Genomic DNA, 16,716 nt, shown 5'->3' on the forward strand with positions numbered 1-16,716 from the left:
TCCGGCACCGGCGGTGGAGGACCGCATCGTACGAGACCGGTGCGTCGGCGGGCTGTGAGACTCTCGCCTAAACGTCGAGCAAAGGCTTCGCAGTCAAGTCCCCTGAACGTTGACGGTGCATCGAGGGAGCCAGCCAAGATGGCACTCGCCTCCAGAGTTGTAGATCCTTCTCGAAGCCGGGGCCACGGCCGGGACAGCCAGCCTCGCGGGTTGAAGGCGTCGTGCGACTATTGCGGCAACGCACGTAACTCACGTTCCGAGTGTCCAGCCGGGAGAGCTGCGTGTAACCATTGTCAAAAAAAGCGATATTTCGCGTCTGTTTGCCGATTGAAAATGGATTTACTATGGTTTATCGAACGCCCTTTCATCTAAACACGTTTAGAGAATGGGCACGTTTTATTAAAGCTCGGTTTAGAGAAAGCAGAGGCTCAGTTTAGAGAAACACCATTTAACGAAAAGGAACGCGCTTTAATAAAAGGCTTCCTGACTTCGTACATGTACCACTGGAGCGTGTGTTCGCCCACCCGCTGCCGCGCATTTAGGCCGCTTCGCGGCAACAGTCTGCGGCGGGTCATTACAAAAATTTTAACCGACCCGACCTATCCCCACAAGCAGCTTCGCGGAGGCCAAATTCGCTAAAAGGAGGCTCATCGCCATTTTCTCCAAACTAGGTTTTTCTATAAAGGAATTCGATAAACTGGGGTCGGTAAAACGACATTCTTTAAAAAGAGCTTCTCTAAACTGCATGTTTCCGCTTAAAAACAAAGCGCCTCGGCCACATCCAGCTGCACTCCAAGGAATCATTGCAAGAGCCCGGCCGGAACACCGTTGGAAACGTCAACAGCTGCCCCCTCCGGTGCAAGCTGGACTCTGGCGCAGACGTTTCTGTCGTCACCCGCTCTTTTCCGGGATGTGCTGCCTCGTTGGACCAACCCACGAGCGAGCAACTCGTCGGTCCGGGAAGCTGCTGGCTCGACCTTCTCGGGACGTTTCCGTCTACCCTGACATGTTGAGGTCGAGCAGTACACCAGAAGCTGTATGTCGCCGTCGGCGTAGACAACTCCTTTGCTAGGCTACGTTGGATTAGTAGGTGTTGGGGTCGTCCACTTCGTCGTCTTCGTAACAGACGCCGACCTGCCGAAGACGACTTCATTGCTGCCCGCTCCAACGCCGCCTGCAGCCGCCGCTCCACTCCTCGCGGGACTTTGCAGAACGAAGAACACGGGACAGGAAAAAACACAGACGGGGCAGCGCCCTGCCTGCGTGTCTTCTCGCTGTGTTCCTACGTCTTTTAGCGCTGTTCCCACCGAACAAGGGATAAATGAGTACAAGTACAGAACGGGCGGGAGGGGGGGTGTTGGAGTTTGCTGTAATGCAGAGTGAAGTGCTGGCGAAAGAGTCCATGGTGGTTGGGGGAGACTCAGTGAGTCGGCGATCCTTATCCACTACACTCGTTATCTTGAACGTTAGACCACGGCCACTGGATGCATGCACGAGGTGCGGCCAGCCGTGTTTGCCGAAAACGGCGTTAGGCGCCTAGTTCGCTGCGCCGCCGCTGCGGCGCTACTGCTCCGGGCTGGGCAGGGCTCGCAAGGGAGCTCCGCACGGGGAGCGCGGCGGCCGCCTGACCAAACACGTGCGTTAACGTGCATTTATCGCCTCGACATTGCACACGAATGTGCGTGGGGAATGTTTTGTATTGGCTATTTTCAGGATACAAGAGCTGTACTTGATACGCGGAGCACAAATGAAATTTATTCAGTATGGGTTTAAACATATCTGCCGGCGCACACGGTCAGCTTGCCGCACAGGGATAATCACCAGAATGGCCCACCATAGCGGCGGCTTTCATCGCTCAGGTCATTCATTGATGTTCACTTTCATAGAGGATCCATGTGTCATATTATTTGCTTACAAAAAATACTGTCTTTTATCGAATATGTTTGACCACTTACGGTCAGTCGCGTAAACTGCATTTTGAATATTTAGTTTTCTTCCGCTAATATTAATGATAATTGTATAGGGTCAGCTGAGCAGTTACTTGGGAATTAAAAACAGCTCGAAAAGACGAGAATTAGACAAAGTAGTGACACGGACGTAGCGCTGTCCGTGTCACTTCTTTGTCTTGTCCTTGTCTTTTCGCGCTGTTTTTAATTCCCAAGTATGTACCAACTCGCCCAAGCCTCAACTTTAGCATTGAACAGTTCGAAATTAGAAAAACCGTGAGAGGAGAAGACATACACGTGGCTGACTATCAACATGCTTCCTTTACTACTACTTCGTCTTCCTTTTTCTTTTTCACTAGAGGCAGTGATAAAAGCCATCCCCCATGTCCGCGCGCTGCACCCAATAGGGTGTTATGCGGCTCTTGGCACGTCTCGCGTCTTTTGCGTAGATTGTGATAGACAGGGTGCTCACGCACATTTGACCACCGTCTTCGATGGTGGTCAAATGAGCTACATAGTTGATACATAATTGAATAGGGTCAGCTGAACAATCTGTAATTGTTCAGCTGACCCTATTCAATTATGTACCAACTAGCTCAATTAAAACCTGTAGTAGAGTTTATGATAATCTTTGTCGGCGCTTACTTTTACAATTTATCGCAATCAACTTTATAGCTTATCAACTGCCTGTTCAGTAGCACCCAGACGCAATTAAGAATAATAAGCCGGACCAACCAACTCAGGATGCCTTCAGAGTAGACCGGTTTCTTGTTGCTGAAGCTGGTGATTTAATAAACGAAGCAGTCTTATCACCTTCCTCGGCAGCTTCCAACAACAGCCTGAAGTCTTGGATCTGCTTGTCGTCCTCATAACCTCGAAGCTGCTCCTTGATCTCGTCGTGCTTGGCTTGGGGTTTTTGAAGCGCGCTCTTCTGAAGTGCGATTTGCACTTTGAGTCGGTGCTCTGTTTTCTTTAGCTCGTCCGTCATGTGTGCAAGGCTAGCGAGGTTTGGCATGCCTCGTCATCAAGCGAAGCATTATCGCTCCACACTTCTATGCAGGCATCAGGAGCTGGAGTTTTCCTTTCATCGCGACCGGAAAGCAGGTGAGCCTCATTTATAGTTGGGCTTTCTGCTAAGTCTTCGGGTTTGGCAGCCGCCCCTTTTACCAAGCTGCCATCACTGTGGTTGCCTCGAGGGTGTTTCCTTTCGCATGTACTGCGGATAGTTGGGAAACTGGGTCGGAACTACGGACGGAAGCAGGACCCACAGTTTCGCCGTCTTTTTGTAATCGTCCTCAGTAAAATGTGGGGCACAAACCAGAGACCGGTTTTTTGGCTCCCACTGGCTTCCCTTTCCACCTGGCCCTTCTCGAGAAATGTTCTTTAGCCATGCTAGCCGACGTTCCGGGTCACAGGGAAACTCACGATACCCGATACCGGGATCTTTTCTCGTGGCTGTGCCACACAAGGGCACACAACAGTTTCGCGGCATTGCGTTACGCACAAGAAACACACCTTCCAAAGCCTTGGCAACTGGCGCACACTTGCAGGGGCAAATTCGTAACGAATAAATCGCAAACATGCCCGATTTATTCACTCCGCTGCACGCGTCCCGGCGTGGGCGAGTCTTCCCCGACTGCCAGCGCTGCCCGGACAGCAGCGCCCCCGCGAAAATAACGGCCGCGACTGGAAACTCCAGCCTCCCGCTCTCGCCCGTGTAGGGAGGCTTGACGCGGCTGGCCGCACCTCATGCGTGCATCGAGTGGCCGTGGTTAGACCTAGAATGTTCAAGAGTGAGCTAGGACTGGCCTCCTGATCTTTTACGTTCGGGGTAAAAGAAAACACGAATCTTCTAGATGTACGAAGGAGCGTTCCTTCTCGGTCATGCACGCGGCAATATGTTAATCTCATTCGGCTTCGTTTTCATTCTAATGGGACGTTTCCATTCACTACCTCCCTCTATACGGCTTTAGATTTTGTGCCTGACAGCACGTAAGGTCCCCTTATACCGAAGGTAGTGCCTCTTCTCTGAGCATTAACGAGCGGACTAGAGTGGACGTCCTGGCTGCTCCGACGTCCCACCTGTAACCATTGCGGATGGTGCGCATTGAATCGGAGACACGTGCCCTTGCTCGGTGATGGCGACGGATCCCGGCAGCAAGCCCCGCGGGCTTGGGGGAAGGGTCACGTGTCAAGAGCTCCAGGAAGAAGTAGCCCTAAAGAGAGAAGGAAATTCTTCCCTCGTAAACGCCCTGCCGTCCCAAGTTGCCGCCAAGGTCAGAATGGCAGGGAGCAGCTTTAATTGGCCCTCAATGATGCTTGGAAAGACATGCCCTTCTCTCTCGGTCACTTGGCCCAGTAGCCTAGCATAGATAGGCTTCAAATAATAAGCTCCTTTTTATTTTAGAATCCATTTTGACTCATGCGTGAATGTTTGGCGAGAAAATTTTCCCACTAAATTTACCGGGGAAATATTTTCTCTAAATTCAGCGGGAAAATTTTTGCTAAATTTTCCCACTAAATTTAGCAAGAAATTTTCTTGCTAAATTTACCGGGGAAATTTTCGCTAAATTTCACACTAAATGTAGTGGAAAAATGTTTGCTGAATTTCCGGCTAAATTTAGCACAGAAATTTTAACTAAATTTAGCAAAATATTTAGCGAAAATTTCTCTCTAAATGGGAAGGAAGCAGGTGAGGAGGAGGGGCACACCCTCCCCTCCTCCTCTAGAGCTGCGCTCTAATTCGGCATTACAGAGAATTGTAAACGTCTTTAATATTTTTCTATTAGGCAAAAATCGGAACCCCCTGTAGTCCCGAGTTTGGAATGCACTCGTGAGTGGGAATCTATCCGCCAACCGGTTGGTCCCATAACAGCTCCCAGCTGGCAATCGCTTGTTCCCCAACTGGGAATGGTAAAGCAATTGGAATGGTGGCATCCGGTTAAGCCCCCAACTGGTCACGGTTCACATCTCAGATGGTCCCACTTGGTCCCCGTCGGGACCAGTTGACTCCCAGTGGGGATTCAACCGGTCAGGCATTTTTCCCTGTTCTCTCTGGGTGCCCACAAAAGTGCGAAGAGGCATGTACAATGCCCATTGAGGAGTGGCAAAAAGAAAGCCAGCTGGGTATTTTATCCGGTGGTGTTAAATACTGCAGGCAGCGTGGTGGGTGACCGAGGCAATGCGGGTCAGGTGGTGTACGGCGCCAGCAAGGCCGCCCTGGTGGGCTTCACGCGCTCGCTGGCCAAGGAAGTGGCCTCCCGCAACATCACCGTCAACCTCCTGGTGCCAGGTAACGCCATGGTATTTCTATATGGACACTTCCCTCGTTGCCATTATTGTAGATGTGGTGCAACATCTGTCGCTACTTATAATTTTTGTTTAGATGTACGTATATTAGTGTTGTGCGAACATTCAACGTTTCGAATTGTATGCTATTTGATGTTCGCTTCGAGATAATCCGTGATATTCATATTTTTCAAAGTGCCGGAGAAGCGTGCAAATGCTTCTCCGGCCGTCCCATTCGTGCGGAGAGGGCGTAATGGGAAAAAGCGAAGGAGACGGCGTCTCTCCGCGGAAAGGCGCTCTCAACCCACTCGTTGACAGCACGGCACGAGGCAGAAGAGTCCAAGAAAAAGTATTGTTACGTCGAGTTCCTGTTACTTCTACATACAGATTTTTATGTATTGTGGTAGAACGGTGAACAACTGCTCTGGGCAAATAGATAAGTTGTGATGCTTATTTAATTTGAGATATTCATCTGGACATGTGGCAGCTAGCGCTACAAGCGCGCCTTTTGATATATTTGACTGCAATCTGTAGTGCGTGTAAAAATGTCCAGAAAAAAATTAGCTCTACAGAAAAAAATTGGATTTCCCTAAATAAAAATGATCCTGTTGCACTTCTTTTTTATCTCTGCATGTTGTTTGACGTAGCTTTTTGAGCCTGAGCAAGAGGTTTGATACTATATAGTGCAATCCGTGTTGTCCTTTTAATATTTTTAATATTTATTACGCAATTTTTGCGGGTCATATTGCGGTGTTTGCTTCTACCAGAAATATCTAAGCCGGGGTCACACTGCGTATACATTATACAAACAACAGTGTGCAGATATCAGTCACCACGATATCCGTGGTTCAAATGCCGCCTCCCAAGTGTCTCCTGGACTCGTTGCCTTGCGGCATTCGAAGCTCAGATCTCGTGGTGACTCGACTTTGAATCGGTTTGCAGACTGTTTTTTGTATGATGCATAAACAGTGTGACCCCAGCTTTGGAGAAAAAGCTGTGGCAACGAGATACAACCACCTCGCAATGATTTCACCCTTTTTTCTTTTATGAACTATGTGATAATTGTAAGTACTGATTCAAAAGGTGGGGCGTTGTCTTATAAACGTCTAGTTTTTGGCAGATGTAGCACAGACCACCGCATCTCGTTATGCACCTTGGGCCCTAATCTGGACACTTGGCGAAAAAGTCGGCGAGAAATCCCACGGCTCTGATTGGCCGGCGCCAAGGTCAAGGGCGGCGTTGGCCAATCACGCCCGCCAGATTTCTCGTCAAGTGTCCAGATTAGGGCCCCTTGTGATGTAACTTAATTGATATGCAAACAGACAATGGGATCTCAAGAAAAAGAACTCTGGTTTATTTATAAATTCCAACCTTGTTCCAACCTGGTTTATTCGGTATTTCAACCCGGTATATTTACAGATTCCAAGCCTTGAATTTTTAGTTTAGACACAAAGTACTTTGCGATGCAGTGGCTTCAAGCAGTTTCTTTTGCTACCCTGTCTGTCATAGTCACGCCTATGTTGACCAGGAAGGGCTCTACAAACTTCTCTATTACAAGCGTAGAATGTTTTGTCTCATAGTCATCTCTTGTAGCGCAAATAAAACACCTAAAAATATTTTGCTTCGTACAGAAAAAAAAAAAAAAAATTTCACGAGTACAAATAACTAGGGGTGTGCGAATACCGAATAGCAGTTTTCGAATCGAATCAAGAAAAAAAAAAGGCGAATATTGAATTGAATATTGAATAGTATGTGATTTTATTTGTAGGAATTTTTCAAAGTGTGCTGCGAATGAGATTATTATATGTGTAGAGTATGCGCCTGGTGCAGAATATGCATCTTGTGCTGAACAAAAGCTAAAAAATAAAAAAGTTCTGGTGAAAAAAAAAAAAAGAATCCAGTTGCTGTTGGACGTTGGGCGCTAAAGATCCAATTTTATGGCGCAAACATAATCTATCTGCCCTAAACGTCACAAAAAAACCAAAGTTACAGCCACGCATGCCTTTTTTTTTTCTCAATAAAAGCACAACCTAACACCGTGACTTTTTTTTATATCTGTATATTTAAAAAACGGGGCGTTTTGCGATACTTGGTCTCTATTTTAAGGGAAAAAAGGGCACCCGGGATTTTATTTCACATAAATAAACAGATAGGTGTTAAATCTGAGTAAACAGGCTTAAAGGGATGCTGAACCAAAATCTGGATTCCCCAAAACACGCGGCAAAAGCGTGAAGCGGGATGCTACGAACACCAAAACATCACTCATACAGCAATATCTCCAACGGATGACCGTATTTTTTTTAAAAAAAAGGGGCGCATTTGGCAGGAATATTGACGTCATGTTTTTCCGAGAAGGAGAGGGAACGGCCTCGCGTCTTCTCCGCCTCGCGGCTTTCAGGGAGTGAAGCGAAGAGAGGAGGAAACCAATATCTCTACGTCACGCTCTCGTCGGCCTCGTTCAACCTCGACTTTGTTTTCCAAAAATACGGCCGTCTATTTGAGATATCGCCTTACTAGTAGTGTTGTAGGGATTGTAGCGTTCAACCTACATCTCCAGCATTGTTTTTTTTAAATCCAAATTTCGGTTCATCATCCCTTTAAGGAGGGCCACTACCCAAAACAGTAAATTTTTGAACCACTCGTCGGATTTAAATTATATTTACACTGCTTGTTTCTGTTGATGTTGAGAACATTTCTGCCAATTTTTGTTAACCTGGGTGAAGTACGAAAAAAATTGCGAACGTTCAAAGACAAAAGTGGGCGTGTCTGCTTATTAAAAACTATCGTTTTGAAATTACTTATAAATTTGTTGTTTTCATGTGTTACATTGCATTAGGACAGTTCAGAGCAGAAAAAAAAGGAGCTATATTTCTATGTTATACCATCTTTTATGACAAAAAAGCCACATAAACACAAATACGTTTTTTTAGATTTCCATCCTTTGTCCAAACTTTTAGTTCTTGAGCATGAAAAATGACAAAAATAAAAAATACAAGCTCATAGTTACCTTCCCCTTAAAATTTCACCCCAGAAAAACTCATAAAAATGAATCCAAGTTGCGTAATAACAAAACAATAGTTTTCCTAAAGTGAAATTTATGCCAAAAAGTGGAATGGAGAAAAATGTGTTCAAAGTGCTCCAACCTCTACCTTTTCTTTAGCATCGGAGGACCGAAAATAATTTATAAAAAATTAACTATGCAGTGTAAACTAATGAAACTTTCTGGGAATACTCTCTAGATGTTGGTGGATGTAAATATGACATTTTTCAAAATCAACTTTTTTTTGCAGAAATTGTTTTTTCTGGGTAGTGTCCCCCTTTAAACAATATAATTCGAAGTAAGAAAACAAAATGTGGTTAGGTGGCGCTAGTCACCGTCTAACTGCCGCTATGCATTCATTTTTCCGTCTATCTATCCTGCTTTAGAGAGCCTAGCTTTAAAAGGGGGAGCAAGCGAAACTAAAACCACGGAGACGGCTCCTGCGCAGATTGGTCGTAAGTGCGCAAGTGTTGTCTTGTCGCGTAGGAAGAAGGCGAGCCGCGAGCAAACGTAAGAGGCTCGACGTTTGCCCAATCGACGCTTTCGTGTTTTCGTCACCTTCTCGCAGTTCGTAATTTAAACGTGGCTATCGAACGGTTGGAAGCCCTCTCAAATCTAGGCACACTATTTTTCCGTTCCGTTTCGTTCCGAATTGGAGTTTGCGGCTTGCGTCGCTTGCGGTTCCAAAAGAGCGCCGGTGATAACTCGGCTGCTTTCATCAACGTGGCTAACGTGGTTTTCTTTCTGTGATCGTGCAGTTGCCGATTTCTGTGAGTGCAGCAAGCGTGTTTTGCATCGGCACTTCAATTTGGAGCGAGGGGCTTTACTCGTGAAAAGAATTAGGCACGGCGCGGAATTCCGGCTTCCCAACAATTCCTCTCTGGAGGCGGCGCAAACGGGATGTTTCGGTTGTGATTCAAGGATAGATTGTGTCACGATCGTGAGTAAATCGGTGTGCTATAAAGTTTCTGGCGTTCGTTACTTTTCTTTTTTCTAACCTGCGCGTTAGATTTTTGTGAAGTGGTAGGACCAAGAGGTGTTTCTCGCATGGTCTGTGTAACATTACGGCGCTTACGTCGGGAGAAAAAACGGCTTTTTTGCCAGCTCCGCGCCGACCGCGCGTCTTTGGCCGAATATATCGAATATTCGAGTAACCGAATACTAGAAATTCGATTCGTGAATCGAATTATTCGGGGACTTTCTATTCGATTCGAATTCGTATATTCGAGTATTCGCACACCCCTACAAATAACCATGCTATACTTTTTTTTCTTTTTTTTTCTTGATCTCCGCACATTGTTTGACGTAGCTTTTCGATCCTGAGCATATGATTTGATACGACAAATGTTCAATTCTCGTATCATCCTTCTTTTCATATTTTGTTATTATTTATTACGTAAATTATGTAGGTGATGTTGTTTGCCTGTACTATAAGCACATTTAGGGCAAATATTATGGCGGTAAGATACAACCGCCTCGCAATGATTTTGCCATACTTTTTTATAAACTTCTTGATATTCATAGATACTGATTCAATTGGTAGATAGTTCTCTAGTAACTGTCTAGCTTTGGGCACATGTAGCACAAACCATCACATCCTGTTATGTAGCTGGCACTTTGTGATCTAACTTGGTATGCAAAGAGAATGAGATATAAGAAAACATAATTCTGGTTCATTTATAAATCCTAACCTTGTTCCAACCTGGTTTATTTGTCAATCGAACCTTCAACCTGGTTTAAATGCAGATTCCAAACCTTAAATCTGTAAGCTTTTTTTTTTTTTTGCTGCTAATGTTAGTTGGAAAAATCTGCAGGCTTAGGCACCTTGTTAAGAAAAATCACCTTGCTTTTCCTTTTCTGCAACCAAATCCGTGCGGAAAGGACAGAAATACAAAAATGACGAGTAGGAGTAAACAAAATCATGTGTCATAGTTGAAAAGAAAGGAAAAAGTCGCGACGAGCTTTGGACAAAACACGGACAAAATTCTAAATTGCCCACTCACTGCGTCCAACCTAAAATAAATATAAAACAATATTGCCGTCTTTTGCGGTGGTCTGCAAGAAATTGTTCAGGAAAAGCATCTCGGGGGAACCTCTTCACCCGCACTCTTATGTACAGATGGTTTACGCCGGCGAGGGTGCGCATTGTGTAGGCGTGTATGTGCAGGGGGTGCTGCCGGGGACGAAAAGGAACGCCGCACCGCAAGTCCTCTAGACGAGCATTCGTTGCACGCACACCGAAACATACAAAAACATACACGCACACACACATTCTTCAGCACCTGTCTCTCCCCCACTGTGGGCTCCTCTCTCAAACCTCCAAACACACTACCCAAAAACATGTTGCTTTGGCTTGGCTTGTAGACTTCAATGCAAGGCCCGTACGCGGCCCGGGCCCGCGGGCTGGGCCGGCCCGTGGCCTGCGGGTTCGCTTGTACCTGTGCAGATCTCTACATGCGACGCCGACGACTCGCTGACGGTTTGCCACCTAGTGACGAGCGACGGAGTTAGCGAAATTACACTCCTAGTGCCGGGGAGCAAGTAAAATAACCGGAGAAGCCGTCGCATGCGCGCTTCGGGATCTCGGAGGACATTCACACGTTTATAGAGTCTGCAACGTTGCCATGGGATGGCGCCACAGCCCTAGCAACCGTAAAGCGAGCTATAATCACCGGCGAAGTGGGGGAAGGCGGGTGTATTGGGTGTATCGGTGGGGCGCGTGTCAACCTCTCCCCCCGGGTTGCATATTTGTAAATGGTGTGTAAGTGTGTAGGCGTTGTAACCGTAGATTAAGGGGGAACGGTGGGCGATACGCGACATACCAACGGCGTTCGCCCCGGATTGGCTGCTCCACGAACAGGACGCTGCGTCGTCACCATAGTGGAGGAAATACATTTAGGTGATGACTGTCTGTCCAACACAGCGACCACATTATGTTCGGCGCACCGAGCGCGCTTCACTCGCACGGGGACAGATGGCACCCATGTATACATGGGCTTGTGAAGGCTTGTATGGAGGGCTTGGGAAGGAAATTGTGCATTCTTTACTCGGTCCCTGTCTACTGTGTGGTGAAATGATAAATTTATGTTGGCACATTGGCACTGATTGCCTTTTCCCCCGTGCGGTGGCTGTTTTCTAAACGAGAACATTCCGATGATGACTCAACGTGACAAAAATACACATAAATATAAAACTTCCCGACGCAATCTACTGGGCTTTCAATAATTTAGAGTAATTTAAAATTATTCCGTTAAACAGTTGGGTCGTGCTCGCATGTTTTGTCCGGCAGCATGTTTGGTAACAGTTCCGTAAACTGTTCGCGCACATTGCGTGGCGTTATAGGAGGTTGAGGGATTTTTTCCGCCCTGCTCCTGCCTTCTTATTGAAAAAAAATAAATTATAATAATGTTACATAGTCAAACCTAAATAATTCTTTACGTGTGCGGAAAGGTATTAGCATTACAAATGGTTTATACATACAATGTCAACTGGTGCTGTGGTACATACAAACCATGTGAGTAGAAAACACTTTTATTTATGATGACATAGTGGCTGAAATGATGACACAGTATGATGACATACTGACTGAAATGATGACAAAGTGACTGAAAGTCAAACAGTAGTAGCGGTTATAGGACATCAGTCACTTTTAATCTATACACACAATATTGTGTCACCCTGTCTCACAGGTAAAAAAAATGCCTGACAAATATTTTTACTCTAAAATGTACACAGAAGCTGAATTCACTGCATTAGAGTGACCACCTGTCCTGCAACTCGCAGGACTGTCCCGCATTGAGGGCTTGTGTTCCGTGTCCCACGAGAAATTCCCAAATCTTCAAAATGTCCCACATTTCACTCTCTCGTAAAATTCACTCAGCAACTCGTGGTGCTGTCGAACAACGGGGCACGGCCGGGGAAGCGTGGAGGTTGCTGGGAATCGCAATGGTCCGCCATTTTCGATCCAAGCATTGCGGGAAGTGACCGTTTTTCTTGCAGGAGATACGAAGCGCATGCGCCGTTGTGCCTCTCCCCTTGGTGGCAAAATATTGTAAGCAAAAAATTGCCCCCCAGAAGTTGAAATATAAATTATTGTTATTATTTTCGTATCGTAGTGTCAATGCAAAAGGGTTGCTGTGGAAATCTTTTTTTCTTTTTCTTTAGTTAAGACAGCGACGTTAGGTGAAAAGCCTCAACTGTCGAAAAAGAAAATAATGTTAAAAATGTGTGTAGGACCATGTTGATAAAAGTAAGCGTTGACAGGAAACAATAACCTGAAAAAGGTTTACTCGATGCATTGAGTTCTGCTGCAGATGATTTTTATGCTGTCAACTTCGACACATTTAATAACATAAAAATATATCCCTGGGAGTGAAAATGATTTTAGCTTAATTGCTGCAATGCAATATGCAGGTGTATAAACAGCACAGGATATTAAACGTGTTAACAGAGCTTCGGTTCGTGGTGTGCGTGTTCGTAAATCTCCCTCCTCCCGCGTGTCCCGCATTTCGCTAGCAGGAGGGTGGTCACCCTACACTGCATACTACCAAAGAGTGCCACTACCTACATCCTGTGTTTCTCGCCCGCACTCCTAAACTCGGACGAGCACTGCTTTGCTGATTTCTTCTTTTTTCGAGCTTTTTTGTTAATACTCATGGTAATATGCTTACAGTGTTGTCGCATTCGCATGCTGATGTAGTAGTGGAGCAACTGGGCAATTGTTTCTTCTTTGTGTTCAGCGGAGGACAACGTTATTGTGGATGTGTCAAGAGCACTGTCGATTGTGTCTCACTAGACAGTCTGGTGGCTTTTGTATTCCACGAAGAGCTGTTCCGCTTTCTTCAGTAGCTGGAAAAGGTTCCTGTTGGGGTGTTTAGGGCCTCCTCTGTTCTTCACGTTTGTTAGTACTGCTTCAGCAGAAATGTTCTTCTCGATGCTGAAAACAGATCGGCATGCAGGCCAGCGTGTAGCTTTTTTTTTTCCATTTTTACACTCAAAAACCCAGTTACATAATATGCAGTCCACAGCCTTGGTTCCTTCAGCCTTTTCTGTCCAGACATCTTCCCATTCCCAGTCTTCGACAGAATTTAGACTGTTAAGCTTGGTCTTCACTTGGTCAACGATATGAGAAGACAACGGGCTTTTATCGTCCATTCTGATCAGGGCTTTGAGATTTGACACGTCATGTAGTAACCTCTCCCTTTCATTTACTCTACAGTTGCCGAACTTTGGAGGCTTCAGGATAGAGTGGAAGAAACACCCCAAATTGCAGTTGGTAGTGAAGCACGTCTTTCTTAGCCGTATACAGCATTAATTCCTCTTCGGGTTCAGGCTCGCCTTTGTGCACGATGGTGGCACCTGTGATTGACACAGCACCAAAGCAAAACACGAGGCCAGCCGCTGGCCGCACACCACCACCACAACACCACACCGGGAAAAAGGCAAGCACGCTACGCCGCCGACACTGTGGCCTAAGAGGAGGGACTTCATGCCCACGGGGCTCATAGCTCAGCGCCCTCCGTGGCGGTGCGGAACGAACTACTCCTGGTTCGAGACTAGCTCCGAACACGACCTGGTCGCTCCTCCTCGCGGGAGGAGCGGCCAGAGTCATCACATAAATGTATTTCTTCCACCGTGGTCGTCACACGCACAGCAACGCCCACTTGCTGCGTCGGCTGTCAGTGGGCGTTGCGCGTATATCACTGATAGCTAGAGTTGCGTGTCTTTTCCAGATGCTGCTGCGCTGCTGTTCGCTGAGATCTGATCACGTGACGAGCAGACTCAAATGCCGTGCAGGAAAGTAGACGTTGCACGCACCCCGCCCCCTGCTTTCGAGTGCGCCGCACACGTCGAACGCATGGCGCCACTATTCGCCGAATTCAGTCACGTGGGGAGCAGGCTCCAAGTGCCGCGCAGGAAAGACGGCGCTATCGGGATGAACGTGCTACTCTGGCTCTTGTAGGGATTCTATACAAGAACTCTAATCACTCGGATCACTAGGGTCTGTGGCGGCTCATTCACGCGCCCGAATGGCACACGCGCAACATTGCCGCCAAGCACCGTGAACAGGGCGTCCCAGTGATACACATGCAACGCCTGCGGGCCGACACAGCTAGAGTAACTCTGGTTGCAGAAAGCGGAGCATATACAGTTACTTTAGGTGCAGCAAGTGCGTCCTCTTTGAGGGGCAGCCAATCCGACGCAAGCGGCTTTGCCATGCCGCACATCGCCTAGCGCCTACCTCTAGTGAGAAATGCATGCCACGATCGTGGTGTGCACGTGCGTTCTCTGCCCAAACGTCTCGAGGCTCAAACTGACTATTTACGAAAAAGCTGGATTACAATAAATACAATTACTGGGACTATGCAAGTAAACAAAGCACGTAAATAGTGAACAAATGGCATAGGCACAAGAAACGCGACTCCTCTGTGCCAGGCGATCTTCCTGCGTTGTAGCTCTAGGCTCAGAAGGAGCCATAAATCTCACATTCAGTGCAAAAGACAAGATTGGGCGGGCAATTTTTTTTTTCTTTCTGTCGCAGGATTCATTGCAACACAGATGACGACGCCCGAACACTTGGAACGGGTGGGTCCTCACATCCCCCTTGGAAGGGCCGGAAGCGCGGACGAGGTGGCCGAAGTGGTCCACTTCCTCGCGGGCGCCAGCTACATGACCGGCCAGGTGGGATCCGCAGCACGTTCGCCGATGCGAGTCGTGGCATCGCTCTTTCTTTCGCAGGCGGTTTCTGTCGACGGGGGATTGCAGCTGAAGTTCTGACCAAGCCCCAAGGAGGACGGAAATGAACTTGCGGCACGTTTTTTGTGTCAATAGGCGTGGCGGCTTTCATGATGTGACACTCCACTCGGCGGCAACCAGGAGACAATAGAGTCCACAGGCGCAATATCAAAAGAAAACAAGACACTGTCATAAAGGTCGCGGTAGCCGCTGATGGCAAGGAACGGAGGAAATAAAAATTTTCTCATCGTGTGAAGGAACACTGTTCTCACTTTTAAAACAAGCAACAAAAAGCGGGGGGTGCAAAGTTAAAGCAGTCCTTTTACGTGGATCCGGGGGCGTCTCACTGGGTACCTGTGGGAGTGGGACAAACCTGTTAGACAAATCGCGTGGAGGAGTAGCCCCTGCCCAGCATTCTCGCAGCAGTTCCGTGGCTTGTCTTGTCTGTCTTGCAGGCTGCAGGAATCCACACTTGTGGGCAGAGGCCATTCCTCTTGCGGCAAAGGTACCTACCATCCCCGAGACGCTGGCACACTTCTCTCTTGAGCTTTTTGGTCCACCGCTTTGTGCCGAGTGTGGACGAGCCTCTTGCAGGATCTTCCTCGCGGTAGTAGCCTCGCTGTCCGGCGTTCTTGGAGTAACCACTTGCGCAGCTACGGGGCTTCACGAGAGCCGGGCTTGTATTTGGCACGAAGACCGTGTGCCCTTGCACCAGGTAGCCGGGCAGTTTTGCGGTGCACGGGTAGCCTGGAGGAGGCGGCAGGCTGCAATTCGGAAGCACCAGGACGGGGGTCGGCGGGTAGCCCGGTGCAGGTTGGCATCCCGTCGCCTGGCCGGCTGCCGACCAGCCGGCAGAGGACGGAAGCGGAGGGCGGTGCCTCCTGGTCCGACGACGGGAACGACCGCCTGTACCGCTCTTCGGTGATGATGTCTCGGGGCGCCGACTTCGAGATCCGGGGGTCCTGGAAAGAAATTGTAAAGCTGATTTGTCTGGTCGGTGCTTACGGAGTTGAACCCCGTGACACTAAAAATACTGATATGGCTCCTTCACTTCTAAACGAGAGGCTTGCAGTTTTGATATTGACGTGGGAGTGGGCGAGTTGGCAGCGCACGCGGCTCCCACACAGAATAGCCGGGTTAAGCGCGAAACACATGTACGACGAAAACCTTCCGATCCGACGTGCGGACTGCCGGAATGACCTTGGGGGGAGAGGGTTTTCGTAGCATCGGAGAGCGTTGAAAACCCTCGCCTCCGACCGTCGTATTGCGCGGGTCGGACGTCGGTTCGAACGGTTTCATTAAAAATGTAAAAAAAAAAAAAAAAATTAGTTTGTAACTATTCTAGTATTTGGGCTACAAATTTTCTAGAAAGCTTGAATTCCTTCAAACTTGCCCCTTTTTCAACCTGCTATTCATGTGCACTTCTGAAGAAAACGGAGTCACCAAAAACATTTTCTGACAATGCACTACGCAAGGTAATTCCTTTCTTAGCATATCTCCAACGAGATCTTCGTTCCATGTATTTCAATAAAAATACATGGAACGAAGGAGGATCAAGTTTGCACGCCGGTGAAAGCCTGAATTTCATTTTCCCGAGCGATTGTGTTATCTAGATATTTGATTCTAAGTCCCTTTTCATGTAAATCAACCGGCACGGCAATAGGTTGTTTGCACATGACGTCAATCCGCCATTTTGTTGTTAGTTTG

The 16,716-nt window shown here is 47.4% G+C and overlaps 1 protein-coding gene across 2 annotated transcripts in view; it reads left to right on the forward strand.

The window, feature by feature from the left end:
* The window catches only part of LOC121833506 (carbonyl reductase family member 4-like), a 31,394-nt gene extending 16,133 nt beyond the window's left edge, over positions 1-15,261 (forward strand). For both annotated transcript variants that reach the window (XM_042286853.1, XM_042286852.1), the window contains 3 exons: positions 5,104-5,238; positions 14,816-14,955; positions 15,013-15,261. In XM_042286853.1, coding sequence (XP_042142787.1) covers positions 5,104-5,238; positions 14,816-14,955; positions 15,013-15,051 — 314 coding nt within the window. In that variant the 3' untranslated portion in view covers positions 15,052-15,261. The remainder of the gene's footprint in view (positions 1-5,103; positions 5,239-14,815; positions 14,956-15,012) is intronic.
* The last annotated feature ends 1,455 nt before the right edge of the window (positions 15,262-16,716 follow it).

This window comes from Ixodes scapularis, unplaced genomic scaffold, assembly GCF_016920785.2.
Source record: "Ixodes scapularis isolate PalLabHiFi unplaced genomic scaffold, ASM1692078v2 PGA_scaffold8__174_contigs__length_109621045, whole genome shotgun sequence".
NCBI classification, from domain to species: domain Eukaryota; kingdom Metazoa; phylum Arthropoda; class Arachnida; order Ixodida; family Ixodidae; genus Ixodes; species Ixodes scapularis.